Genomic DNA, 27,158 nt, shown 5'->3' with positions numbered 1-27,158 from the left:
AACAAAAAACCCCAAACTATGCGCTAAGATCCTTCTTTTATTTCCGTACTCATCAAGATGTGAAACTGATAGATGAGCTATGTACTACAGATGACCTTGTTGGACTGCACCGTTTTGTAAGGGCAAAGTGTGTGCAGATCTCCAGGGGAGAGAGAGAGAAAATGCTTCTTTTTGCGCAGTATGTGTCCAGTTTGCATATGTCAAGATAATCCCAGTGGCAAAAAGAGGGAGAACTTTTTACATTTAGTAACATTTATTTCTGCATTCGGTATCAAGTACATAAGTGCAAATATTCAGAGTCCATAATTAAGTCCATTAGGAACTACAGAGAATGTAATACAAATTGTAATAAATTTAACATGCTGGAACTTTCCAGTTACCATACATGTAAATCAGCCTGTCAATCCCTTACGACAAAAGTACTGGGTTTTGTTTTCATTTTTTTGAGTTATACAAAACTGATTACCATAAGTACCGATTACTGTTTATTTTATTTGTGCTGGAAAACACTAAAACATCAGTCTACAATTCTATATAGTTAATAAAGATGAATCCAACCAGCAACCCAGTGACGTAGAAGCAATTTTAACTATTGCATCAGTGCGCTAAGCAGGAAAGCCCCTAGCCACATGTAACATTAAAAGTTATAGAAGCAATGCCAATAGAAGAAGGAAAAACACTAAAAAAATAAAATAAAAAAGGTCAATATTATTTAGGCTCTCACCATCATGCACTTTATAAGCAACACAAAAAAACACATCTAGTACACTTTTCTCTTTACTATACTTTAGTGCTTGACACAAGTGATTGCAAATATTCTAAGTGCAGAAGCAGCAGGGGAAAAGCACTGCTTCCGAGTTTTATGTTTCTAAGATTATGGTGTCGAGAAAAAAAACCGATAAATTTGCAGTAAAGTGTAAGAACAGAGCTGTTTCACTCCAGATTCCCCCGTTATTCACTACTGTAGTTGATGAATTCTTGATGTCTGCTTTACTCTGCCTTTCTCTTAGCACCTGGGATTTTAGCTTGAATCCTAGAAATAAAGAAGAAAAAAAAAAGGAGGATTATATGGTCAGGCAGCTATTCCATTCCAGCTGATCACCACTTGGAGTCTTATCCAGGGGTAATCTCTTTAGCTTGCGTTCAGTGTGTTGTCGCAACAGGTGGACCAGAGTCTAATAAGAAAAAGGGGTGATGCCCATCTATGTGTTCTTACAGGCCCCGAGTTGCAAATGGCCCAGGTTTTGGTGGTTCATGTAACCATGGGATATGCTCAGCGATATTCTCCCCCCTTCATTATTCTACCATGGTCTATTGTCTATTGGAAACCAGGAATGAAGTTTAAACAAAGAATTTTCAGTACAGACTTTTAGTCCTGCCCAAGGCTTACGTGGGAGCAGAGGTTTTGCAGAATCACAGAAATACTGGCTGGAAAGGACCCCTGGAAGTCTTTGAATCAAATTCCTACGTGAGGCAGGACTATCCCCAATGCTAAATCGGGTTGGCCACAGCTTTTTCTTGCTGTATCTTGAAAACCTCCAAGAAAGGAGGTTCTGGCACCTCCTTGTGTAGCCTGCTCCAGTGCTGTCCTAATCCCCTAGTGAAAAAGTTTCTCCTAATGTCCAACATCAACCTCCTAAGTTGGCTTTATGTTGTTGTCCCTTGTTATAACATCTGCCACTACTGAGAAGAGTTTGGCTCTATCATCTTGTAACTTCCCATCAAGTACTTACAGGCTACTATGAAATCAATCCTTAGCTCCCTCCTTGCCAGGCTAAACAAGCCCAGTGTCCTCAGCTTCTCATTGTGGGTCACTTGCTCTCTGTACCTCACCATTTTGTATCGTTCCATTGGATAGCTGTTACTCAGCCAACTTTTCCAAAGCCACGGATACAGACTGCTGAGATGCATGGATCTACCTTCCAGTCTACCCATTCTGCTTCATTAATTCTCAAGTGTTGAGAACTCTGCCTAGACCCTCACTGTGCCCTTAGGGATCCCACAAAAGCTTTTGATACAGGCAGTGCATTAGGAACTAGAGCAGACTGCATCAAAAATTTCATCCAGGTCCTCCGTCCATTCCATGGTGGTTTGAAATACTCAAGATCATGGTGCTTCCAGGTATTTTCTTTCTGTAACAGGGTGGTGTTCAAAGTCCCACTTGGTTCATTAACGGTAGTATTAACTCTAAAGGACAGAGTCCCTGAATGCAAAAACCCAGGCTTGGGGTGGTCAGTGGGGAAGGGAGTTAACACATTCCTTCCGGTTTGTCTTGGCCAGGTAAAAGTATGGACATCAGTCCCTGATTGGGCTGCTCTGTTGACAGCTCCCACAAACGGCAGGAGAGGGGAGAGAAGCATGTAGGGTCACAGCTCTGCCTCAGTCTACGCTCAGCTGAGAAGGCCTGTGTTCCTCCAGGGATCTGCCCTCCTGCAGGCTGCTGCATGCCAGGAGCTGGGGAGGACATAATTCACAGGGCACGTTGTCCCCAGGACCACCCAGCTCTTAGCCACCCCCAGTGCACCGCAACCTCACAGCAAGACTTCTGGTCAAGTCTGCTGCTGAACTCACTTTGCCACAACAGTGTTTATGTGGGTCCGCACCAGTCCCAAGTATTGATCAATCTGTGCCTGCAAAGAGCAAAAGGAGACCGAGTCAATCAGGTGTCAACAAGGCAGAACCACCCAGACACCTGAACTACACCACGCGGACAGACTTACCTGGTACTTGTCATATACAACGGGGAGAGTAAACATAGACACCACAGCTGAGGAGAAAAAGAGCACACTGTTATATTCCTGCCCATCTGATTCCTCCAGAGAAGAGACCTACTTCAAACAGTGACAAGCACATATCATGCCACTTGGTCGGCTGATCCACCAGGGATCTTTGTATTGAAAGTGAACTTTGCTCAAACCTCCCAAATATGGAATTTCCCAATACTCTGGGACTAGTAGCTGCAAAACCATAAAACACAAATTAGTTCTAGCAGGAGGGACAATGTAATGGGAATAATGAATAATTACTGGAAAGGGAAATAAAAGTTGATGGTTTAACTGTGGGGAAGGCACAACAAGGATAAGCTGTTTTGTCTAAGTAGAAATCATGACGGAGTTAAAGTTAAAAATAAATTTTAAAAGAAATGTTGATTTTTACCCATTATCAGAAGGGTCAAGCCATTGAAGAGGGCTCCCACATAAGTCAGCAGCCACATTAGTACTGCAAACTAAATTAAAGACAGATCATTACATCACCTCCAGTGTCAGCGTAAGAAGAAATTAGTTCACTTAACTAGCTAACATAATGGCACATTAGCCTTTTTTAATATGTAAGGGGACTTGTTAAGTAAGGCACATTAGGAACTCCATTCTCTGTTCTGCTGTTTACTGCTTCTCACCCTCTTAGCTGAGCTTTCACGTATATTTAGGGCTTAATTGCATACATTTAGGACTCTGCATTGAGCATGGCATAGGCAGACTTCTGCATCCAGTTTTGGTGATGGGAGGGGTCATCCCACACAGGTTAATCACAGCCCCACGGTGATAATCCCAGTGACTGAAAACTCTTAAGGCTGGGAGATGGGTACGTTTTTCTAAAAATCTTTAGTAATTAGGAGCCTAACCCATGTCTGCTCTCTTAATGATCTCCCCTTTGCTCTGAAGAACACCTACTTGGGTGTAAGGCTGAAAATAAATAATTATCTCAGCAGGGACGGAAAGACCATCCTCGATAGCAGAAAATGCCACCATTAGAGGGAATCCAGATTAACAGAGGTATTAGAGGGGAACACACCATTTTGTGGCAAAGTCATAGAAACCATAAGACAGAGATGCTTCTAGAACTGCAGTGGAGCTAAGCTGGTCCTGTAACTTTTATAACTCCTGTATTATGGATCAATAAATCCAAATGCAGATTGCCAAGCCTCTAAACTGCTGGAAGCAAGCAGTTTCAAAATCAAAAAGGAGAGCAACTTTTATATTTGGAGCTACACAAAACTAGGTTTTATGATGACACTGTCAACATGGGAAGCAGCACTTTGAAATGTAGATTGATCCTCTAGAGAGGGGTTAAAAATATTTAAGGCAATCCTACTTTTAAAGAATCCACAAGGTCCTGAACGAGAAAGAGTCTCCTCAGCTCTTTGACTGTACTGTTGACGTATAGCTGGAGACAGTCTGTGTATTTCTGAATCTGGTCCTGTGAAAGATTCATTTCCATCTCCAAGTAGGCTCTGCCAGAAACACAGGTCCAGTTACAAACCCAGGCAGGTTCACCTGCCGTTCACGCTCGTGACTGTCTACCCCATCACTCCCTCCTCCCCAGACCTCATTTCTTTGCGCTGCAGCAACGTGTCCCCCTTCCTGGAGGCACAGAGCCACCAGCACACACAGTCTTCACCTTGCATGACCCATCTCCCTCGGCAATTGCAGGCTGCACCAGGGCTGTTTGCCTCCAGCCTTGCCCTCTCCCCACGCAGAGCCTGGTCTTGATGGGATCTCTCTCTACTCCACCCAAAGGGGGATGCAAATCCTAGCTGGGGGGGCGTTCCCCACAAAATTCTGTGCAACACTGCTGCTGCAGAAGGGGACATCTCTTCCAGCTGGCAGCCTCTGGAGGAACAAAAGCTGCTGTCTGGCCACATGTCACCTTCGGCAGTGATGCCCCCTTCTCTCTCCTCCACCCCTCTGCCTGCCCTGCATCTCTCTCTGAGCTATGCCCATGTCATGAGTCACATCTCAGAACTGACCCAAGTGAAACAGAAGGAGCAGCACCTCAATAAGACTTTTTTCCAGTGTGTGTGTTTGCAAACCAGATCCATTCCATGACCTGGTTTACCAACTTGTTGGCACAGCAGAGGAGAAAAGATCACTGCTCCCCTGGAGCAAACCACCCAGACCCTGCAGAGGGTGGGGAGGGCACCGGCATTGGCACTGGCACCATCACCTAGGGTAATGGATTGCCACATCACAGCCAAGCAGTGCTGGAGAAAACATGTAAATAGGTTCCCTCTATGCCCAATAGTGTGCCCAGAAACAATACTCTTCCTGCTTGCAGAGATACTGTATTATCATTAGCTGTAATGAAACTCTTTTTCTCTGTTTGCTTAAAATTTTCTGGATCTTTTGAATTCCAGTAAAAAAATTCCCATGTCTCAAAGGACGATGGCTTTTGTGTTGTTTTTTTTTCCCCCAAGGATCTGAGCCAATACAGCCTTACAGCTCTTGAGACACTGGACAACAGAAAAAATTATTTCCCCTGTTATGAGCAAGAAAAGAATTTTATCCAGTACAAAAGCAGCAGCTAAAGAAACGTGAATTGCCACTGGGAATGGATCCTTTGCAAGATAAACAGCCCCTGGCCATGACTGCAAAGAACTCACTTGAAGGGGTGGCCCTCGTCCGTCTTCTGCACGGCCTGTAGGACCGATTTGTAGATTCTGAAGCTAATGGTAGCCGACAGGCCGGCAAGGGCCAGGTAGGCCACGACACTGACGACGCTGAATTGGGTCAGGGAGAAGAGCAGCAACAGGAGGCTGCCAAACACGATCCCTGTCTGCTTGATGTCACGCCAGTACAACAGGTCGATAGCTGGGGAGAGAAGACCAACATGTTAAAGGCAGGAGCTGGAAGGGCATCAAGGACGACCACCATGGCCACTGCAATGCTCAGAGTCCTTGCAGGAGGCTAAAGGAGGAGTGATGCTCCTGCTCACATCAGCGTCGACAGGAACTCCTCAACAGAAGCAGTGAAGTGACTTCAGCAACACACTGAGGAAATGACAACTCATGACATACTTGAAATCCTTGTATTTCATGTGTCTGTGTCTGGGTTAGATAAGATGGATGAGTATCTCCAACCACAGCACCGTGGGTCTCTTGCAGCAGCAAGGCAAATGCAAGCTGGGGTTTGTGTTGTTGCTAGGATTGTATGGCAAGTTTTTACCCTAGCTTGCATTTACTTACTCTGGAAACTCTGGACTGTTTTTTTGTCACAAGTCCAAATGCCAAATGCTTGATCAAAGCATTTTCAAGTTTGGGTTGTTGATAAATGAATGAGAAAGTTTGGGGTTAGCCACAATAAACCACTTTCCCATTCAAAGTTTTGACAATATGATTTTGATATTTCCTAAGTTTTGAGAAAGGAAAGGACTCCTGGTTTTACCACTGCTAAAGAGTTACACGGGTAGGAAATCATTTTTCAGATGGGACCTTAAAATACAGAATAAATCCCTTTTGCTACTGCAAATCCAACCATCTCAGAAATATTAAAAAGAAACTTTCTGCTTGTTAGATAACTTTACTTGTCTAGATCCATGGGAGGTGTTAATTAGAACAAAGCAAGCGCAGAAAACCATTTTCAACCAATATATTTTTACATTTGTGAAGGAGTTAATTTTGGCAGTGTTTTTCACCCAGTTTGTATAGTTTATTCCAACCCCTCCAGCAAACAATCTTACCATCAGGAACAGTCACTATAAAAGCAAAATTTTATGAAACAATTGCTGAATATCCAGTCCACAAAGGAGAATTTAATTTCTTTACACCAATAACCTGTTTCTGAAAGGACTCTTCAGCCAGCCAAAGAACATGCTCATGACAATCTAAACAAAACAGCTTTAATTGCACACACTGCACAAGTCCTCATGAACAGCTTGAACACACCACCAGCCAAACAGATTTCATAGATGCCACTTGTCAAATCATTCTGAACAAAGAGTAAATTCAGGAAAACTGCAATCTGTCAAAAAAATTCACAAATACAAAAAGAAACAAAATTAATCCAGCCTAGTAGTTCTTATCATCGAATCTCCAAAAACTGTGAGTCACCATGGCATGTTTGCCTTGAGTCAATGAGCTATATTACTCATTACTATTACACATATTAGCATTGCTTTTCAAAGTGACGGGCTTGAATGCAAAAATTGCTATTGTATTACTGAGCTCTTTTCTCTTCATGCAACATTCACATCCTACCATATTCTCCATCAATATACACAGTAAAATAACTCTTTCATATTTTTAAGTGTCAGCATTCAGCACTGGACCTGTGATCATGAGCACGCATGAACAGATCTATGGACTGCATGGAAGCCAAGGGATGGGGATCTTTGTGGTACATGCTGGGGCCCTGGGTGCTGACTTTACAAAGCAGGGACCAGGCCAGAGTCTTTCCAGATATATGCCCCGGTCTCCTTCCTGCAGAAACCCAGCAGCATGGACTAGGGAATGCTCCAAAATGCAGTTACAACATAGTCAGAGCATGCACCTATGTTGGGGAGTTTAGCAGCAGACCTAGCTGTATTGATGCAGGCAGCTGGAGCTCCACCAATTGCTCACAGTTTTGAGGTGCTGGAGTATGCGACTCACAAACCATCCTTACAAAATGGCATCCAGAACACAAGTGTGCAGTTTTTACCATTTTTCATATTCTTTTTCAGTCAAGGCACTGCAAAATTCTGCAGCACAGCACAGCAACTGGTGTGCTTTCACCAGCAAACATTTGAAGAGGAGGTATTATTCACAGCTTGATCTTTTTTATGCTTAAAAATTCCTCTGTCAAAGGACAGTATTGGAAATTTATGCAAATCTCACTTTTTGAGATACTTAAATTTTCTATCACACAATACCTTCATGTTAAATGAAATGAGCACAGGTGAGCTAGCTCAGGATGCTGTACATGGAACATCATCTGCTGATGTAAGAAAAAGGCCATGCACCAGGGGAAAACACTACCTGGGATGTAGGCAGTAGACAGGCAAACAAATGAGAGCTAAGCCAAAAAATACAGAAGTCCACTTCAGCAGAGTTTCCTGAGTTAATGCCAATTGATGATAAAACCCAAAATGAGCAACTAAGCCCTCTCTCTTTCGTTCTATGATCTTCTGCCTCATATTTCTGCAGATTGGAAGTGGGCTGTATTCTGATGCAGAGATGCCAAACTGCATTTTCTCACTCCCCTCAATAAGGAAGATGCCGAATGACTCAAGACAGACTTGACCAGGTGCGTGTAGATCTTGAAACCTGCCCCTTTCTGCCGTGAAATGATTGGGATATTTACTAAGCTGTATCAAGTAGGGAAAGACTTGCCACAACTCAGAGCAAGATGGACAGAGGCCAAATGACACACTTCTGGGGATATGTGCATGCGCGAGAGGAGATGAAAAGGCAGCTGGCCTCTTTTGCCAGCCAAATGAGACTTGGGAGAGAGGGATCCTGTGCCTTTTAGACCCGAGGCAAATATTCCCATGTGCATGGAAAAAATATGTGCCAACTGCTAGGTGGAAAATCTCAGCACATAGGAGGGAGATATGAGTTGAATGATTTTTACGTGGCTGTCTCAGTGCACAGGTCCAGCCTGGGGACACACACAACCCCCTACCCACAGCCTGCAGTAGGTCAGTTAGGATTTTCAAGGGCAGGAACCAAATCTGCCTTCTCCTCATCTCCCTCACAGGGATGGGGAGCTGCGGCACTGCTGCCATGTCCAGCTGCTCAGGCGGGATTTGCTGCTTCCACAGCCATTCCTCCTCCTTCCCCTTAGGGAGAAGGGGGTGAGCCAAACCACCTTGCAAAAGGGAGTGCAGGAGGGAGGTGAACCTCATGGCTCCTTGGGCAGGGAAGGAGGAGAAGGAGAGTTCAGAGCTAGAAATCAGTGGAGACTTGCGGAGTCCAGCCATGGTCCGTGGGCTTCCCTGGAGAAAGCACTTTTTTGCCAACAGCCTCAGGGATTTGAGCTGTATCAATTCCCCTGGAATTTAAATGCTGCTGAAAACACCTGAGCTACATGTCAGAGCCATGTTTGCTCCTTCAGTTGCAGCTTCAGTCACTTCAAAGGCTTTTTACATTATTTTTGTCCTACATTTCCTTACATAAACAAATCTCCCTTAAAAGCGGTCAGAAGCGCACTGGGTGCAGAATTCCCTAGCTGGGATCCTTTGCCTGGCTTCTTCAGGGTGCCATTTTCTTCTATAACTGTTTACGCCAGAGCAAAAGTACCTGTCATGTCAGTGTCTGGCACTGCAAATAGATACCAAGGGGCAAAGCCATGAGAAATCTGCCCCTTTACCATCAGGTGAACCCAGAACTGGGTGCATCAACCCCATGCACACCCTTTTTTTATTCTGAACAGGAATGAAAATGAAAGATGAGGTTGTCCCCCACATTTATATGTCTGCTTTGAGTTTCATCTCATCCTATGTTCATATAAAACTGATTAAGACAGCAAACAACTCCCTCAAACACTTGCTGAGCCCATGGGTTTACTGCACTTCAACAGGTCACGAAACATAAATGGCGGCCTGAGTCTTTGATGAAGGGTAGCTGCCTGTTCATGCCTGCATCCCCTCCTTTGCATGCCGAAGAGATGACCACCCAGGCTCAGACCAGCCTCCTCAGCATATGGGGACGCAGTATGAGGACGGCAGGGCCAGGAGCTGAGCTGGAGCTGCACACCTTCGCAGACACATCTCTCTGCGGAGCCACTTGCCAGCACGTGCTGGCCCCACACTTGGCCAGGCTGAGACAGGCTTTGAGTCTGGCTCTTACATAGGTACAGTGTTCCCCAGATAAATTAGAGGACAAGGGAGCCCTCACAGCATGAGTTAATGACATAATAATTAAATGCTTCGGTCAATCTTTAGGGAAAAATTGCCCCATAGGGCAGGAATAAAAAGTATAAAAGGTCCTAGTGTGGTCAAGGGTCCTGCAAGCGCTAGGTGTGTTGCAGACAGCGTGTGTGTGTGTGTGTGTGTGCACGGCACAGCCCAGACCTGACTACAATGGCATGATTCTGAGCAAAGCACGCTGAATATTCATGAAGCAGGAGGCTGGTGCCACGTGAGCCTGTCGATATGTGATGTGCATGCAATTGGACAGTGGGTCAATCTGCCTGGCTAAGCAAGATACACTTCTGAGAGCCAAAATGCCAACTTCAGACCACCTAAGGTTTGCAGCTAGGATTTGCAAACAGTGTTTTGGAAAACAGGCACTGAAATAAGCCTCGGCTTCACTGAGGTTTGGGTTCCTTCTGTTTTGAAAATCCCAGCTGTAAATCCTGACCATGCCCATTAACATGCAGAAGCTGTTCAGCTGTAGCTTTCCATGATCTCCCTTTAGCCTCCTGGAAGGAGGGAAGCAGCGTCAGTCACTTTGCACTCTTTCCAGTACAACACACCAGAGCTCTGGCTCATTTATGGAAGTATAAAAGCACTCTGGGTTTTGCCAGAACTGCCTCAGACTCAAAAGCATTTGTATTTATTAAGGAGGACTTGCCAGCCATCTCTAAGACAGAAGTGATGCAGGTCACTGCAACTGCCTTTGAAGAATTTTTCTGGAGAAGCATGTCTGATGAGCTATTTATCGGGAAGTATCACCACGTTTTTTAACTGACAGCAGAACTTGTAAAATGTTACTCAAGTAGCCTTCTGTTTGAAAGAAAAAGTTGTCAAGGGTCCCAAATCAGTGTCTCAGTTTATGGTATAATTTCATCTCATTAAACTAATGTGAGTCCTCCATTTGGGGCCAACCCCCAGACTAACAATTCACAAAAGTCAACTCTATGATACAAGCAACCACTTGTTAATACAAGCAGCTGGTAAATACCCGTATTTGTGAGGCAAGCTAAAAGTAACCTCACAAATATAAGTAACAGCAGCAGCGTGCAATGCTTGTGCCAGCAAGGAACTACTCCCGAGTTCAGTGCCTGAAAGCTCTTCTAGCTCTCATCATGGCTTTCAGCAGAAAATGTTTCTGCTCCTCAGTATTTGGCATCATAAAAGCCAGAAGACAGACCTGGGGGCTGGAAAGGGCAGTGCTGGAGGCAAGGGGTGAAGGACTTGGGATGGCTGAGGTGGACTAAGTAGTGATGCTCCTGAATCCATTCTCCTCAGGACCTGGTGAAAACATGTAGACTGGGCTCTGGTGGTTTACGTGGTCTGCAGAAGCACCATAGTGTGGGGCAGCTGCAGCCCAAGGCTCCTGAGTGGAGATCCCAGAGGAAGAATAGAGGATCCAAACCAACTTGTAGCTAAAACATCCTCCCACCTTCAGACTCCTGAGTGGTTATGTTTTTGAAAAATACTTTTGTAAGAGAAATGGGGATCTTTCTAGTCCATGTATCAAAGAAAGCATTTTAAGATGAAAATTAATGAAGATCAACTGAGCACAGACTGGACAATTCACATCTTCCACAGCTTCTCCCTCCCTCCCTCTGAAAACCTCTGTTCTTTCCTTCTGACTTTGCAAGTTTTTCCTCTACTGCAACAACTGTATGAAAAATGAACATGCATCAAGCAGCATTTACATGGAAGTTAGTACAAAAAATGTGTGCAAAACCCTTGTATCCAGCCTTCAAATGAGGCCCATGGGCCTTGATGATGGAATAAAAAGTTATATGCTCTTCAGCATACTAATAACACTCTTGGATGTGACCAAGCTGCCTTCCCCACAATGGAAGTCCCATGGGGCCTCTTTAGGAGGTAAAATCAATGGGTTGTACAGCTTCATTCCTTATGTAATATTAGTATTAAGTAAGTGAGAAAAACCTGTCTACACACAGCCTTTAATTCTGTATACAGTGTAATATTATGACTTCATAAATATAAATGACTTCATAAGTCATTTCTCAGACCTACTGGCAGTGAAAAGATCAGGAAACCTAATTTAAGAAGGGCAATCTTGTTTATGGCATTGTCGCAACAATATCGGACAACAAATGCAACAAAGCTGTAAGTCTTTGAATAGAAGTAAATATTGCTCAGTCTCAAAGAAATTCCAGTTTGCAGCTTTAACCACAGGCTGTAGGACCAGACTTTCCCTCTTCTCTCCAGTGAAGGATCCAATGTGGCCATTGCTCCCCTCACCACAACAGATCTGACTCAAATGTAATACAGATGGATACGCCATTTAATGAGCAGTCTGGTGCCTTCAGGAGACTGCTGAGATTAACAGAAGAGCCAAAACAGAGTATCTGTGCTGTTTCATGAGGCATCTCCCCTTATCCTTTATCTCCAGCCTTGAGGGATCTCTCCATACTTCTTCTACCTCTTGTACACACTTTGTCCATTAACTTCCTGTCCTCAGTTCAGCTTTATATCTTTATCATTCACCTGCCCTAAGACTCAGCTTGAAATTTCAGACCTTCTTGGTCCCTGAACTCTGATGAGAGGAGACCTGGAGCAGGAATAGGACCAGGGAAAAGGAAAGTCTTGATATAGGATTCTCCCATGTTATATCCTACTCCATCTGCAAGATCAAGATGTAAGCAAAAAAGTATTGATTGATTGCATTATGTGAGGCACCAGAATGGGCTTGGGTAGATAGAAGAGGATTGGCAATAAAAAAATCAGCACTACAACCATGTCGCACACAAGTCTACGGTAGTATTATTTAGCATTATTATTATTATTGTTGTTGTTGTTGTTGTTGTTGTTATTAATGTCGTTATTATTATCATTTTCACATGAGAGGTGCCTGAAGACCAGGATTTAACATAGCGGGAGGAGAAAGCCTCCGCCACACACCTTCTGCTCATCAAACCCTATTACTGTCTGCCTTGGCCAGTTTCTAGGGAGGATGTTATTGACCTCACCTTGAGTGAGCAGAGACCAAGGAGACCAAGCAGAGTCCCCTGACTGCAGTCTCTGCATGCACATAATGCTATGGAAATGTTAAGATTTTCCTGAGATCCTCCTGGACCAAAATAACAGACCTGGATCCTTCCTAACTCTATCCAAACATTTGAAAATCTGCAGATTTCCAAAATGAATGGCTCAGACCCATGTTATTTATGAGAATTAAATATGACATGGAGAGAATATCCCTTTTGATATCAAAAAAGCCTCACTAAAACTCACTTCCCAGAGAACTAATGAAAGCAAAAGCAGCTCTCCAATGTTGCCTTCAGCTATTGCCCCATCATCACCATCTTACTAGAGTTTAAATTACTCCTCAGGGAATACCTTAAAATAATCTTACTTTTGGGGAATTTTCTCCTTGTTCTGGCAATGAAAGAATATTGTCCATCTATTCTTAAAAGAAAAGAAAAAAAATTACATTCACACGTGGCACAGCAGGTGTGCAGAGTACATTTTGGCAGAGCTATTGAAATCTCACTGATTTTTTGATACCACCTAGGTCAAGGTGTTTGTTGGGATGGTTGGCAGTTGAACAGTGTTAGGCTCATCTAAGAGAGTTTGTCCTCTGACTTTAAGCTCTTGATCTTGCAGTCGTATTGCCATCAACAGGAATGTGCTTGAGGAAGGATTGATACAATTTCTGCAGCAGCAACAAAAAAATGAAAACAAATCTGAAAGTGGAAAAAAATCTTGACAAATTTCATTCAAATTTCACAGGAAATCAACTGTGACATTAGGAAGTCAAATCCTCAGAAGTTAGTGTAGCTTTGTGAAACTATTAGCTAAATTGGTTACATCAGATGATGACTTGCTTCCAAGATTTTAGCTCTACCAAGGTCCAACATAAAAACCAACTACTGGGACAGATCTTTCACTGCTGAAAAGAGGGAGAGCTCATTTGAGCAAGACAAGTGGATCCCAGCTGAGAGTTCAGCCCACAATATTTTCAGGAAAGCACTGAAGGTACCCACTGGCTGAAGTTATATTCTCATGATAATAGCTGTAATTAGACAGACTTCAGAACTGTCAATAAGATTATAGATTAATAGCATGCATCCATATTATTGCCATTGAACTTCTTTATCAGTCTTAAAGTGGGGAACGTTGCCATGAATAGTTGGTGCAGCTTCTCAGCACCCTTTGGAAACCAATTGATATATCAATCAAGCAAGGAAGCTGGTTCTCTGGAAACAGTTGCCAAGAAAATGCTACTCAATAACTCCAGTCCCAGCGGAGTTATGTCAGCTAGATGGATTTGATGAAGTCTGCAGTCCTTTTCCACATTAAGTTATAATTATAATGTGGATAATATTTAGGATCATTTCTATGAACAGTTCACAGGCCTTTTTCTCTGGATCTTTCAGATTTTCTTTTTTAATAAGTCTTGCAGGAGGTTGGGCAAGCATGTCACTTATGACCACCCAAGAGCTGGCGTGTAGAAGAAATAGTGGAAGAGGGAATACTCATGGGGACCAGTGTACTGACATCAAATAGCTCCACCAAGTTGGGGTGCAAAGACCTTCCTAATCCAGAGAAACCTCTCCAGCAAGGTGTGGGGATAAGCCCTGCCGAGCTGGGCCAAGTCCCTGGGGAAGGCACAGAGACCTGCTCCACCACCTGAACCTGGAGGCACACCTCATCCCACAGCTTCCCTCTGGGAACTGCGCACTGCGATGCATCACGCGGCTGGCACTGGCTACACGTTATGCAAAGGCCCACATTAACCAGCATGCCCAGTTGGAGACCTTTCTCCGCACTCTCATGCATTATGCATGGCTCCATCCCAGCCTACATCAAATGCATCACCTTCCAGTGTGAAAGATGACTTGGGTGTGGAAGTTGGCTGCAATTCCCCAAAGCCGCATCTGATAATATTTTCAATGAAGCCTATGCCCAGCAGGGGCGAATTACTCTACCGCTGCCCCAAGGGGCTGTATCATGATCTACCATTGACATAATCATGCTGTACCTGCAGGATGGATAGGTAAAACACATTGCAATATTTCTAAACATATGTAGCAGCATCAATTGCTTCATTGCAAGGGAAGTAACAGTATGTAGATTTAGTGGGGCAAAGCCAAAGCTTCACCAAGTGTCCCTGCAGCTTCTCAAGATCCCCACCCAATTTTACACCAATTATAAGTACTATAAGGGCAAACCAATGATACAGCTAGTTGCAGGCTTGACTGTTTATTAATTAAAACTTATGTTAACCTCAATGTTGTTTTTCCATAATTTCAGTAAAAATATGCTCTGTATTTACTGAGGTTTGTGTCTGCATCTGTTACATTTACAGACATATTCCAGAGTTTTCAGAAAGGAACCATTATTCCATTGATAATGAAGTTGGCAAAATTATACAACTCCAGGTCTGCATGAAACTGATATTCTGGGTTGAGACAGACTACATGAATAATAGATATTAAAAGAATCAATGAATCAAGTCTTTAGTCTTCATTCTTCTGAATTTTAAATTCCTTCTATTTTATCTGGACTGATCAAAGAATTTTGCTGACAGAAATAATATTCTATGACTGTTTCATGTTTTCTGCAGGATCATTTTTGAATCATAAAGCACCACCCAAGAAAAAGAAAAAGATATGCAAATGATGTGGAAGTGAGGCAAGTGATTTATTTTAGCTGCGTTGATTTTTTCAGATCTGGGTTTTTTTTCAAATCAGCATGGGACATGTTGTGTCATTTAATTTTCAGCAAATCTACCTCTTGGTTTCAAAAAGCAGACCACAGAAGGAGAGAAAGCCTACTATTCTCATTAGTTATTAATTCAACAATAGCAACATGCTTTTTGTTATTTCCCCCTTTTTTAATTTATGAAAGAATATAATTTTTTCTGATAAAGAGGGAAAATATTTTGTTTGCCTCTAAATACAGGTGGTTCAGCAATCTGACTCAGCAAATTAATGTTTTTATAAGGATCAGCAAAATATTGAGCCTTTTTGGAAACAAAACAAACAAAAAACCCAAACCCCACCTAACAAGGAAGTTTATCAGAAAAGCTCAGATGAAAAGACCCTGAAGTTTGGTTGTGGCTCTCCCATAGAAGCTTAACGAATCATGCAATCCTATAGAAAACCCTAGCCCTTGATTAAGGTATGGAAAGCCCAAGCTGCTGGAGGCTGGCATTTAACAGGTGCATCTGTTTACTTTCCAGCTACTCGTCTTCCGTAAAAAAACCCTGAGATCATAAATACAATTAGGTGCTGAATTAAGATCGCAAAAATATCAAGCTCCCTAGAGACCAGTGTCTGTCTGAAAGATCTCCCCCTGCCCTCCCCTCCCCAAAAAACACTTTAGGAAGGTTTCCTAGCTTCTGTTATATTAAACTGCGTTTATGAAACTATGTATGCAAGCATCCTGAACCCTTTAATGAGATGATGCTAGATCCTGGTGAGAGCATAAACATCATGTACTGTCTATTCAGTGTAAACATGCACCTTAAAATTAAAAAATACATTCAAACAAAGCCTGCCCGAAGCAGACAGCAGCCTGCCCGGCAGGATGAGCCGCTAGCTTTTCTCCCTCTAATCTGCCTACCAAGCAGCGTCACAGAGACTGTCTTTTATCAAAACAAAGGCTGGATGCTGGCTGGGAAGTGTGAAGCCGACTAAAAATGGCTGAAAAGCTGTCCAAGGCACCCGGGAAGGTAGCCAGCCCCACCCAGCGCAGACACCGACCCGCTTAAAATAAGCTGAAAATAAGCCCAAAAGGGAGATGCTATTGTTCCCCTCGCCTACTCGGCAGCAAGACAACATCATCGCAATATTTTGCCCCCGAACGGCTCAGTGGAGTGCTTGAAAGCACAACGAAGGGATTTTTTTTTTTTTTAAATAATCCTACAGCAAAGTACGAAGTGGGTGGCAATGCCACTGCCGCCTGGGTGCTATCGCACTTCTTGCCGAAGCTGCGTTTTCTTTGTGTTGACGCTAGGCTAAGCCCTCGCTATGGGTGTGTCCGTGGGCAGGATGCACCGAGGCACCCAACGCAACTGCCTCGAACCCTCGCGAGCCCGAGCAGGCACAAATTCACCATCACCCAGCTTTCCTAAAGCCCGAAAGGTATAAAATCATGCTAGCGGCAGCCCGACGGAGAGAGTCAGGGATGAGAAATGGTACCCTAACAGCAAGGGCGGATGCTTTGGGAATGAGCTGTAAGGTGGGAAGGAAGGTCCTGTATCCTGGATGCTTTCAGGGTGAGACAGCTGGAGATGGGAGAAATACATTCAAAGATCAGAATTAAGGGCTTTTTATCTTTCTTTCTTAAATTACCCCCAAAGAAAAGCTTCACGGGGAGGGAGAGAAAACAGCATGCAAAGGCCCACAGGTGAACAATGCAAAAATGGATGGATCCTGCCTTTGCATCCTCTGACATGCAGTCCTTCTAGCATGCAACACTAGAATAGATATAATACCCTGACATTTCCAGTTGCTCCAAAGACAGTCCATCTTGGTGGAATCGGCACTGGCTTGCATCTCGGAGAGCTGAGGATTTGCCGGTCCTTTCGTCGGAGGCTCTGCGTTACCAGTCAGGCATTCCCGAGCATGGGTGGGTTAGCGGGTATCGCTCCCGTCTCCCCACTCGGCTCCGGACTGATGCTGTAAGCAGCACAGGCGGAGGGGGGAGGGCATATTGTACGCGCTGCGGTCTCCACTGCAGCAAATCAGCAGTGTGATGTGGTTGCCCTAGGGAGCAGGCTCCTTTGAAAAGGGGATGCGGTCCCCTTTCAAATCAAAAGCTTGCGCTCGGCGGCTTAGCCTCCTAAGCTATCGAAATGGTTAAGGCAACCTGACGGCAAAGAAATAAAAACAAATTGGGTGTGGGTGGAGGGGGTGGGGGGGGGGTGAGCAGTGTTTCCTATGTGGTTGTATGGTTGTGACTATTCATGTTCCAGAAATTTCTTGAGAGTGATGAAATCTGGTGTTTTCTTCATTTTTTTGAGAGGGGCAAATTTCCCCCTACCCCTGCAGGTTTTGATGCCCCCCTCTCCTCTCCCCAGCTGGGTGAGGTCAGGGAGCAGGCAGGAGAAAACCAAGGGCAGGATCCGACCCCAACAGAGCAACCCCCATTTTGCTATTTTTTCAAAACTATTCCAGAAACAGAAGAAAATAGCAGAGAGTACCCACACCACTGGGGATCACCCTTCTCCCCCTGCAGGCATGAGCACCTGCAGGCACCGGGTGACCCACACAGCCCCCCAGCCACTCGTGCCAAGTCCCGTTACACCGGGATGCTGAGCACTGCAATCTGCACCCAGGTTAGGGTGTGTGGGGTATGATTGCTGCCTCCTCTCGCTGCTCAAAATGCTGCATAAACCAGGATCTGAGGTGCAAAGAGTGCAGGTATATGGGACAATTTGTGAAAAAGCGTGTGCTCTTTCTAGTAACTGTGAGCCCAATAATGGCTGAATTTTAACACCAGCCCTGACACTCCTCCCCCGGGTAAAACACTGCCCTTGCCTCAGTTTCCCCATCAATAAACTACTACAAGTAGCCTCACGGAGATGGCACAACTAAGCAATGGCCACATGGTACCTGGTAAATACTTGGAAAGAAAATGCTTTACATCCACCCAACCTATTTGCCTTTTCAGATTTTGCCGGGTGGGGTGGCTATTAATCACAAAGAAACTCCACAAAAAGTCACCCCATTTCACTGAAGAGCGACCTGAGATACAGCATATCAGACTTGGTCCAGTCATCACTGGCAGAACAATCCCAACTGGGGACCTCTCAGCTCTGAAGTTGTATTTAATCTTTTAGATCCTGCTAGTTTATGAAATAATTTTACTTTAGCTGTTATATTTTACATGTTATACTGAGTTTAGCTTTTTTATATGGAAACAGACACTAGCACAGACACAGTGGGTCACGTACACATCAGCATGGGGAACAGAGATTGAACGTTTCTGCTCTTTTGGCTCCAAAAACAAATGGTCTTTAATGCCTGAGTTAACAGAGATCTCCTCCAACCAGCAGTAGTAGGCCACTTATCCTTCCCTCAGGTAACTCATCTCATAGAAGAAAGCCAAAATTTAAGGAGAGTGTCACCACAGTGTGATCTTAACCTTTACCTAGGAAACTCTGCTGGGATCACAGAAGCCAACAGCTATTGTTCATGTTCTAAAACCATCTTTGAAATCCCCCAAAAGACTTGCTCTAGGCTTGAATCCAGCATCTTCAGTCCCCCAACATGGAAATAATTAACTAATTGGTGCAGAACTGGCTTCAATTGTCATTGCACATAGTAAGATTAAATCATCTACAAACAATGTTACAAGCCTTGATTTTGTGTTCTTCCTGGCTTTGTTAAAAAAGGAAGAAACAGGTCGGCAAGGGACAATTTCTCAGCATGGACTGATTGGTTTAGACCCTGGCAAGAGCAGAAAATATCCCTATTGATACGTTTTGCCCTGCACACTGTTTGCAGCTCTGCAATGGGACTCCTAGCACCAATCCATGATATGAGGTATTTACAAGAAGTGTATAAAAACAGAGCCATCATTCACATGAAACTCCTAAATCTTGGAGTCCCTGAAAAAAAGCCACAGAGACCTCAAGCTTAATGCATCAGTGAAACTCACGGCTATTGGGCACGTACCACCAGCAACACAGCAGTGAGAAGACACAAAATCTCTGCTTAGTCTCACTGTAACCCACATTTCTCAGTCAGGTATAAAACACAAATTCCCTCTGGACAGAAGAGTGGTCCATGTACATTTAACATCCCAGTGTTGTATGAAACAGTGATGATTTCTTCTTTCCTTTATTGTTGGTAGGGGTTTTTCTTGCCCCAGACTTCAGGTCTCTATTTCTTTCCCTAGGCTATCAAAACAATCCATACCTTCAGCTTTCCTGCTTAAATTCTTACTTCCCTTTGGAAAACTGTCTCTTCAGACCTAGCCCATGTGATTGGACTGTCCAACACTACTTCCAGAGCTATTTTAATTCATGGGCACCAGAATCCATCACTTTACCACCAGTAACAAGAACAATTCATTTGTGTCAGAAACAGAACTGAATTGGAAGCATGAGATGAACATACTTAGAAAATGCAAATGGGCTAAGAAGGTCTTCCAGCCTTCCAGTGCACCTTCCAGAAGGTGCACTCACTTATCCCAGGAGCCGAGTCAGGTGAGGGACAGAGGCAGCACCTGGCATTAATGCTGTATGTGTGTCTACATAGACTTGCACAAAAAGTTTAACAAAATCCCAATCAGCACTGGGTAGATCCAGGACTAAAATGGCAATTGATAAAAAATGCATTTCTACAATGAGAATTTAAATTATGCATTCAGTAAGTAGTGAGCCAGAATTAGGACTAAGCAGTTGGCCATCAATAGAATGAGGGTGAGAACTACTTCTTTGCAACAGAACTAAACCAGGATCACCAACTAAACATTTACTGGGCAGACTGGAAGGCACAAATAAGCATAGCACTGCCTGGATCTTAAAAGGGTGAGACATGCACATCTTGGCATCAACCGCAGGATACTGCAGTGTTGGAGGAGAGTTCTCCTGTGATCATGAATAGAAGCAGCATTAAAAGCAGTAAGTGGAATTTGCTTCCCTTCCCTTCAGAGCACTGTCCATGGGAAGTCTCCTTCTGCTGCAGGATGTTACTGAAATGATTACAGATCTTAAGATGTTTTAGTGAGGTCACCTAAAGCTCAATGTTGATGGCCACAAGCCAAGGGGGTCATCAGTATTTGCCTGCTAAGTAGCTCTGCTGGAGATAATGACCCATGTATGTAGGATGTGTGGAGTAAGGACTCAGTAAAATAGTTACCTGGTTGCTTTCAGCCCATCCTAACCTCCCATTGAGGGAAACCTCTGGCCAAGTTAACATGAGTTGGGTATTTCTGTCTGCCTCATTTCTTTCCATTCCTCCAACCCCCGCAGGGATTGCTGGATGAGGTGCAGACTGCAGCTCAGCAAAGGACATGGGCACTACCATGGTGTGTGGGCCACCAGGGTTGTGCTGCTTACAGGGACACAACAAGCCCCACGTCAGCACTAACTCTCCAGCCCTACCTTGCTTCCCTCCAAAGGTCCTCCCACTTCCACAGTGACCCAGCCTGCCTGTGTGCTGCTGCTGAGCTCTGATGAGGTCAGAGTTAGCAACATTTAAGGCTTTTTAGGTAAATGTACTTGAATTGACATAACAGTCCATAAGAACTCAGAAGTACCCACTGTTCTACCATGGGAAGGATCACACATGGCTCTAAACTTCAGGGCTGTCCCTTAACAATCCTGCTGGAGGGCATGGTGGAAATTAGCATTGGTTTCAAAGAATATTTAATGATAACAAATTCAAAGATAGAGCTGAAACCATTGCCAGTTCTGCTCTAAGTGCAGTGACTTTGAAGACACTTTGGACTGATTATGTTTTTCAGAACAGCGCTCTGCATCACTCCACGTCAACGCATCGTGGGACACATTGAGGGCAGCGCCCGATCTGCAATGTGGTGCTGTAAGATCCTGACATTTAGCACTTTAGGAGAACAATAGCATTAAGGGAGATCATTGGGTTTTTCTTCTAAGCTAATTTGTTCTTAGCATTAGCAACAAAAATAGAGGGGATGCTATTTTAAAAAGTTACATTAATATGTCTTGAAGCTCTAAAGAGCAACGGGGAATTTTTACCCAAGTACTCCAAGCCAAGGGCAGCCAGCAATTACATTTTCGTGAAGAGGCTGTCAATAGCAGAGGGATGTGCCAGATCCTGGCTCTGCTCTCATCCTTCCCGCTGTCCAGCACTCATTCTTGCACAACACGTTTTCTGGGCTGCAGAATCACTCAGAGGCAGCTCAGGTGAAAAGGCCATGAGCTGGGAGATGCTGACAGCTATTTCAGGTCCATCACTATTCACGGTCTAGGTCGTACATAGACAGCTTTGTCCTTGCCGTCTTTTGCCCTGGGTCTTTGGTATTTTCTCTTAGAAGATTAATTACTTTCCTTTCTCAGGTCTTTAGACCACAAAAGGAATCAATAAGCTGGTAAAAAAGACAATAAGGTCTTAAACTGGTGCAGTTTAAGTCTGGAGCCGAATACTCCAGTAATAAAAGAAATCTGTGTCCCGGCACATCACATAATGTTCCAGCTTCCCTGAGATTTCTTTTAGAAGTCTTGAAATGCCTGGGTTTATGAGGGTTTTTTAAAATCATCAGTCAAAATATTTGGGTTGTTCGCAGGGCCAAGAAGTGTGTTTTGAGATGTGTTGCTAAGCTTCTGCTCTGCTGCCTCTGTTTCACTTTCTGCTCAGCAGATCTGTTTTTCATGCCCATTTTTGTTCAAAGTCTGAAATTCTTGTAAGGTCTTCAGCAACAAGGTGTTGCCGAAGAATGAGGTGGCCTTTCTTTGAATGCTAGTAAACGAGCCATTTGGGGGGAAGTCCTTAGATTGGGCGCTATTGTTAAGAAACAATTTGCTGGTTTGGTTTTTGAATCGCTGATGTGCAGTCCCTCAGCAAACCTGGCAGAGATCCTCTTCACTGGCCATCCCAGTGATGGCTGGCACATCTGCAGTGCCACTTGAGCTCACTGACTACTGCAGGCAACAGCACATCTAATACATAACAATCAATTTTGATTTACTCCTGGCTCTTCAGCAGTGGGTAATTTCTCTTGGTTCTTTAATGTTATTTTTGAACCGTGAGGATCATAGAAATGAAGGCTCTATTCCTGCTGTTGACCTAGAAAAGTCTTCTGATTCTTTCCAGTGGGACTACTTTTTTCAATTGCTGAGAACCTTAAAATCAGGTGTTTCTCTCCTGTGCGGGAGGTAGTTGGTACATCTTCATTCCTCCTTTAAGATTTGATCAGTAAAGCTGATGAGACCCTAAAGCTCTGGCTGACCTACTGCATTCCCCCATTAGAGCAGGGTCTTATGGCACTTGCAGCCTACCCCCATTTTCAAGCCTGCCGCTTTTAAGCCTGTGCTGCTAAATTTGTCTCCCTTAAAGCATTGCTGGTGCTGCAGCTGGCATTATTAATTCCATTTCATTAACTGATCTTCCTAATGGACTGGAAGACAAAAGAGAAGACAGTCCTGAGACCACAGCGTGGCTGGGCCTCAGGAGATCTATGTTCAGTCCTTGCGTCTGCCACAGGCTTCCTATGTGACCTTGGGAATCATCTCTCTTAGGTCTCTGGGTCTGCTTGGTCTATTTAAATTTGGGGCATCATCTGCTTTTTAAGCTTTATTTCTGCAGCACCCAGCACAACATCTGTTGCTCTAGCAAAGGAGCCTCACGCATTTTTGCGATACAAGTTGCAGGCAGGTGTTACTGGCTGTCATTCTTGCACCAGAGGAGATCAAGCAAGATCATAAAGATGAATTGGGATTGCATTGCTCTTGGAAATGGTTAAATCCTGCCTGGTGCTGGGATAAGGATGCTGGGGGACAGAGGAGCCTCCTCTTTGGCCAAGCATGCCCAGAAGAGATGAAGACGACACACTTCTGGCAAATTCTCGAAGCAAGGTCTGGTGGCCAGTGCCTGAGCTGGGGAAACAAGGCCTGGACTTTGCCACGTGGGTGTGCCACAAGCCACCAGGGACCATGTCCCTGCCTGGGCAAGGTCCTGTGCTGGGGGCAGAGGAGGTGGCCCTGGAGCAGCTCATCTCACTGGCTCCCCCCCTGCACTGCTGGCACCCTGCAGGGCAGGCACAACCCCTCTGAGCTGCTTTGCTGGGAAGAGGACGCAGTAAGGGGCAGGAATAAAAGCATGAGCAGGGACCACACCAGTACACACAGGCACACGGCGTGGTGGTGGCACAGACAGAGCCGTGCCCCAGGAAGGCAGCCCTGCTGTGAGCCCAGGCAAAGTGCCACACCAACACAGCTCTGCTGCACAGCAGCAATAGACAAGTCTTGCCCAGTCAAATCCTGCCCTTTGCTTCTCCGCATATCCAGGTCCTGGGCTGAGGCAGCTCCAGTGCAGCCCCAAGAAAGATGTGCCCACAGAAATGCCTGAAGCCTTGCTTCCAACTTACAGGGGCCATTCCTCGCTCCTGCCCTACTGGGATCACTCCCAAGTTTTGAAGCTCCAGGTGCCGATTCAGGGGCTGGGATGCTCTGTCCAAGTGCAAAATGCAACTACAAATTGTGCAAACGCGACTGCAAATTAAATCAACAGCCTGCAGGCAGAGGCTCAGGAGACTGAGGTTTCATTTGCAGCAGTGCCACAAGCCCTTAATTCAGGTTGGGATTCTCATAAGCGGCCAGGGGTGCTTGCAAATGAGCTGTGGCTTGCAGCGTTTCTGCTGGTTCCTCTGCTCCTGTACTCACCGCTCCTCCTGCCGGCACAAACCAGGTGGGTGGGAGAAGGTGCAGAATGATTTACTGCAGACCAAGCCCCTTTACTTACACCCTGTTCCCAAACAAAATCATTTTCTTGGGGAAGGGAGTCACCCAGCAGGCCCTGAGCTTCTCACCCCTCTGCACCGTGCTGAAGAGCTGCTTTGAGCATCTCAGCATGGACATCTTTGCATCCCCCACCACTCCCCCCCCACCCCACTGTGCAGGGAGGCCGGGAGGATAAATGCATTAGTCGTGGAGGTGTGCGGATGCTGTGGCTGTGCACACACCGGCTCAACCGACACACAATCGTCATGGCAACCCCAGCTTTCCTGGGAAAACAGCAACAGACCACTAATACACCGCTGGATGCAATAGCCACAATTGCCTGCTCCATGGATGCAAGACACCTGGGTACCCAAATGCTGTCTGCAAAGGGAGGGATGGCGCTCACTGAGCCACAGCTCTAGATCATACTCAGGCTGGGAAGTCAGCTGCTAATATGGAAAAATCTTGGCCGAGGTTGCAGAGGAAGGGGAGACAGGTTGGGCAGGGGCAGGTTGGAAAGCAGCCGCTCCTGTCCTGAGCAAATGCAACCCTACAGTGCTTGCAAAGGCGATGGAGGAGGCAGAGAGTGTGGCTGCTTATTGCAGCAATGCTAACAGTGCTGCGTGGTGTGAAGGGCTGATGAACGAGGAGTGCATTAGTACTGTCCAAGGGAAAAAAAAAAACACAAAAGGAGAAATGAAGGACATAAAATACTGGTGTGTAAGACAGGAATGGCAGTGCAAGGCTGTGGGAGGGGGAAAGCAAAGAGAATATGAGCAGGGCTCTGGTGAGAGCCAATATAAGCAGTGGCTAGAGAAACGCTTTGGACAGTGAAGCAGCACTCTGATTTTTAAATGTTATTATGGGCCTCTAGGGTAATTAGAAGAATTAGATCAGGAAATGATGTGTCAGAAGTGTTGCCTGGAAAGTGGTCAGAGTTGTGTTTGCTGGGGAGATGAGCAGAGAAAATGGTTTTGTGGGGCACTTTAGGACATCGGCTGGAAGAAGAGCTACACAGAAAAGCAGTGATGGTTTGAGTATTGGGGGCACTGGCCCTGCCCCGGCACATCCCCTCACATGGGGCAGAGGGAAGAGGAAAGGGTGGATCATACGTATATATCTTATGGAAGATACCATAAGTAAGGGCAAGCAAGCTTCCAACATCAAATCAGCAAAAATATGCAATGAAAATCCACACCCTGAAGCCAGCTCATTAGGAACTTAACATCAGTCATCCCTAAAACTAGATATCTTATGCATACGGGCGCAAAATGAGGAAAAAGAGAAGAAAAAAATGCAGAACCCAGATAAACCCACTGAATTTGTGGAAATGGGTTTCTCTCTGAAAAACAGATTCCATCTCCAAGTACTTGAATAACATGTATCCTTGCTCCCCCTCTCTGCACACAATGAGAAAGTCCTGATTTGGGTGCTGACGTCCAGTATCTGAGAAAAGACAATTTCATTTCCCATTCTCAAGGCCAAAGGATTAAAGATAGATCAGCAAAACTATTTCACATTTAGAAAACCAAACTAAAAGGCCTAAGGAATTCAGATTTCCCTGATGATACCATTAAACACCATAAGCCACATTTTCCTGATTGCTTCTGCAAAGGAATGATAGCCCTCTACTCTGGGATGAGCATGAATATATAATAGGAGGTATAGAGTGAATTTGAATATATATATATATATGTAAAATGGAATTATTTTGCTGTCTTTATCAATTAATAAGCAGCATGAAAGTTCACTGGACAAAACTGAACAAGGGAAAATGTTTTCCTTATATCACAGTACATTTAACCACTCTGCTTCAATAATGGATAGCATGTGAATATGGTAGAAGTAGCAGCAATTTCAGAGTAACAGTGTAGATTTGCAGAGATACAGAAATAGCTGTTATCCCAGAGCACTGCACATGAACAATGCAGGGTGGAAGGATAGCATACTACATTTTCTGCATGAATTGTGAATTCCCTTGCAACAGGTTTGGCTTTTGCAGAAACTGGGGAATTCCAAAGAGAATAGTAAAATAGGTCTGGGCGAGCATTGCAAAAGGTCTGCTGAGATTTCTGAACTGCTTTCCCTAAGTGTTTCACTCCTTGCAAACATTTAAGTACATGGGGCTTTGCTGAAACTCCCTGATTGAGAAAGGAGCCACCAAATACCCCTTTGTACTGTATCAGATACCTCATTCTTAATAAAAATATCCAGGGACCAAAAGCACAATATCCCTGTGTCCCATCTAAGGCTTTTGCATTTCGTATGCCAGATACTTAAAATTAATTTCTTGCAAATGAATCAGAGATAAAACATAATGGCATGACATTAATTTTAAACTATGATAAATTCAAGAAAACCACAATCTTTGCACATGCAAACAAAACAAACCTAAACCCCAAACCCAAATGCCATATTTTGTTTTGGATGAACCTCATCAGGTTCGTACAGGTACGGTAGACGTGATCAGCTCTTACTGAATGCAAGGCAGGTCTCTGAGTCCTGCTAGTCCTCAGCACCTACAGGTCCAGGCTTTGGAAACCTCATCCTCTGAGTACCCCTAGCTTGAAGCTAAGAGACATCAGCCCTCTAGATTAGGATGTCTAGTACTGGGGGCCAGAAGAGAAGGGATTGTACTTCATTTTGGAAGCAGCAGCTCTTACCTTTTCCAAAACACTTGCTTTTTAACTGTGCTTTTTTTTCTCCTCTTTTTCCCCAGGTTGCCTGACAATTAAAGTGATCAAAGTTTCCTGTGAACCACAGCTTCTAAGTTTCAGATAAATATAGCCACGCTGCTCTGCGTTTGTTTGTTTTCCTCAGGTTGCAAACCTGCAGTTGAGACCTACTTATTTTGGAGCAGGGAGAGCTGCTGCTTGTCACCACGTGCTTCAGTGACCGGGGAGGAACACAGCCCTGTGTGCAGGGCGCAGCTCCGCACCACTCGCAACACGGGGTCCAATCCTGCTCTGGCAACTCAGAGCAAACTAACCAGCAGCCCCTGTGCTGGCTCGAGGAGCCAGAGCAACTGTGGAGCTGGCAGAAAGCAAAAGGAGGTGTGATGCATGGAGACAGGCTGCTTACAGGGGTGCACGGAGGGGATGATGGAGGTGGCTGTGGCTGAACGTATGTGACATGCCCAGCCCACGCTGACACACAGGGGCACAAC

General features: G+C 44.7%; 1 protein-coding gene across 2 annotated transcripts in view; it reads right to left on the bottom strand.

Moving 5' to 3' along the window:
- Positions 1 to 472: 472 nt before the first annotated feature.
- RTN1 (reticulon 1) overlaps positions 473 to 27,158 on the bottom strand; it is a 53,793-nt gene continuing 27,107 nt past the window's right edge. For both annotated transcript variants that reach the window (XM_075503816.1, XM_075503817.1), the window contains exons 3-8: positions 5,381 to 5,588; positions 4,093 to 4,231; positions 3,157 to 3,226; positions 2,721 to 2,767; positions 2,572 to 2,630; positions 473 to 1,033 (exon numbers count right to left, since the gene is read on the bottom strand). In XM_075503816.1, coding sequence (XP_075359931.1) covers positions 991 to 1,033; positions 2,572 to 2,630; positions 2,721 to 2,767; positions 3,157 to 3,226; positions 4,093 to 4,231; positions 5,381 to 5,588 — 566 coding nt within the window. In that variant the 3' untranslated portion in view covers positions 473 to 990. The remainder of the gene's footprint in view (positions 1,034 to 2,571; positions 2,631 to 2,720; positions 2,768 to 3,156; positions 3,227 to 4,092; positions 4,232 to 5,380; positions 5,589 to 27,158) is intronic.

Source organism: Mycteria americana, chromosome 5, assembly GCF_035582795.1.
Source record: "Mycteria americana isolate JAX WOST 10 ecotype Jacksonville Zoo and Gardens chromosome 5, USCA_MyAme_1.0, whole genome shotgun sequence".
NCBI classification, from domain to species: Eukaryota; Metazoa; Chordata; class Aves; order Ciconiiformes; family Ciconiidae; genus Mycteria; species Mycteria americana.
This window is presented reverse-complemented; position numbering and strand designations above follow the sequence as displayed.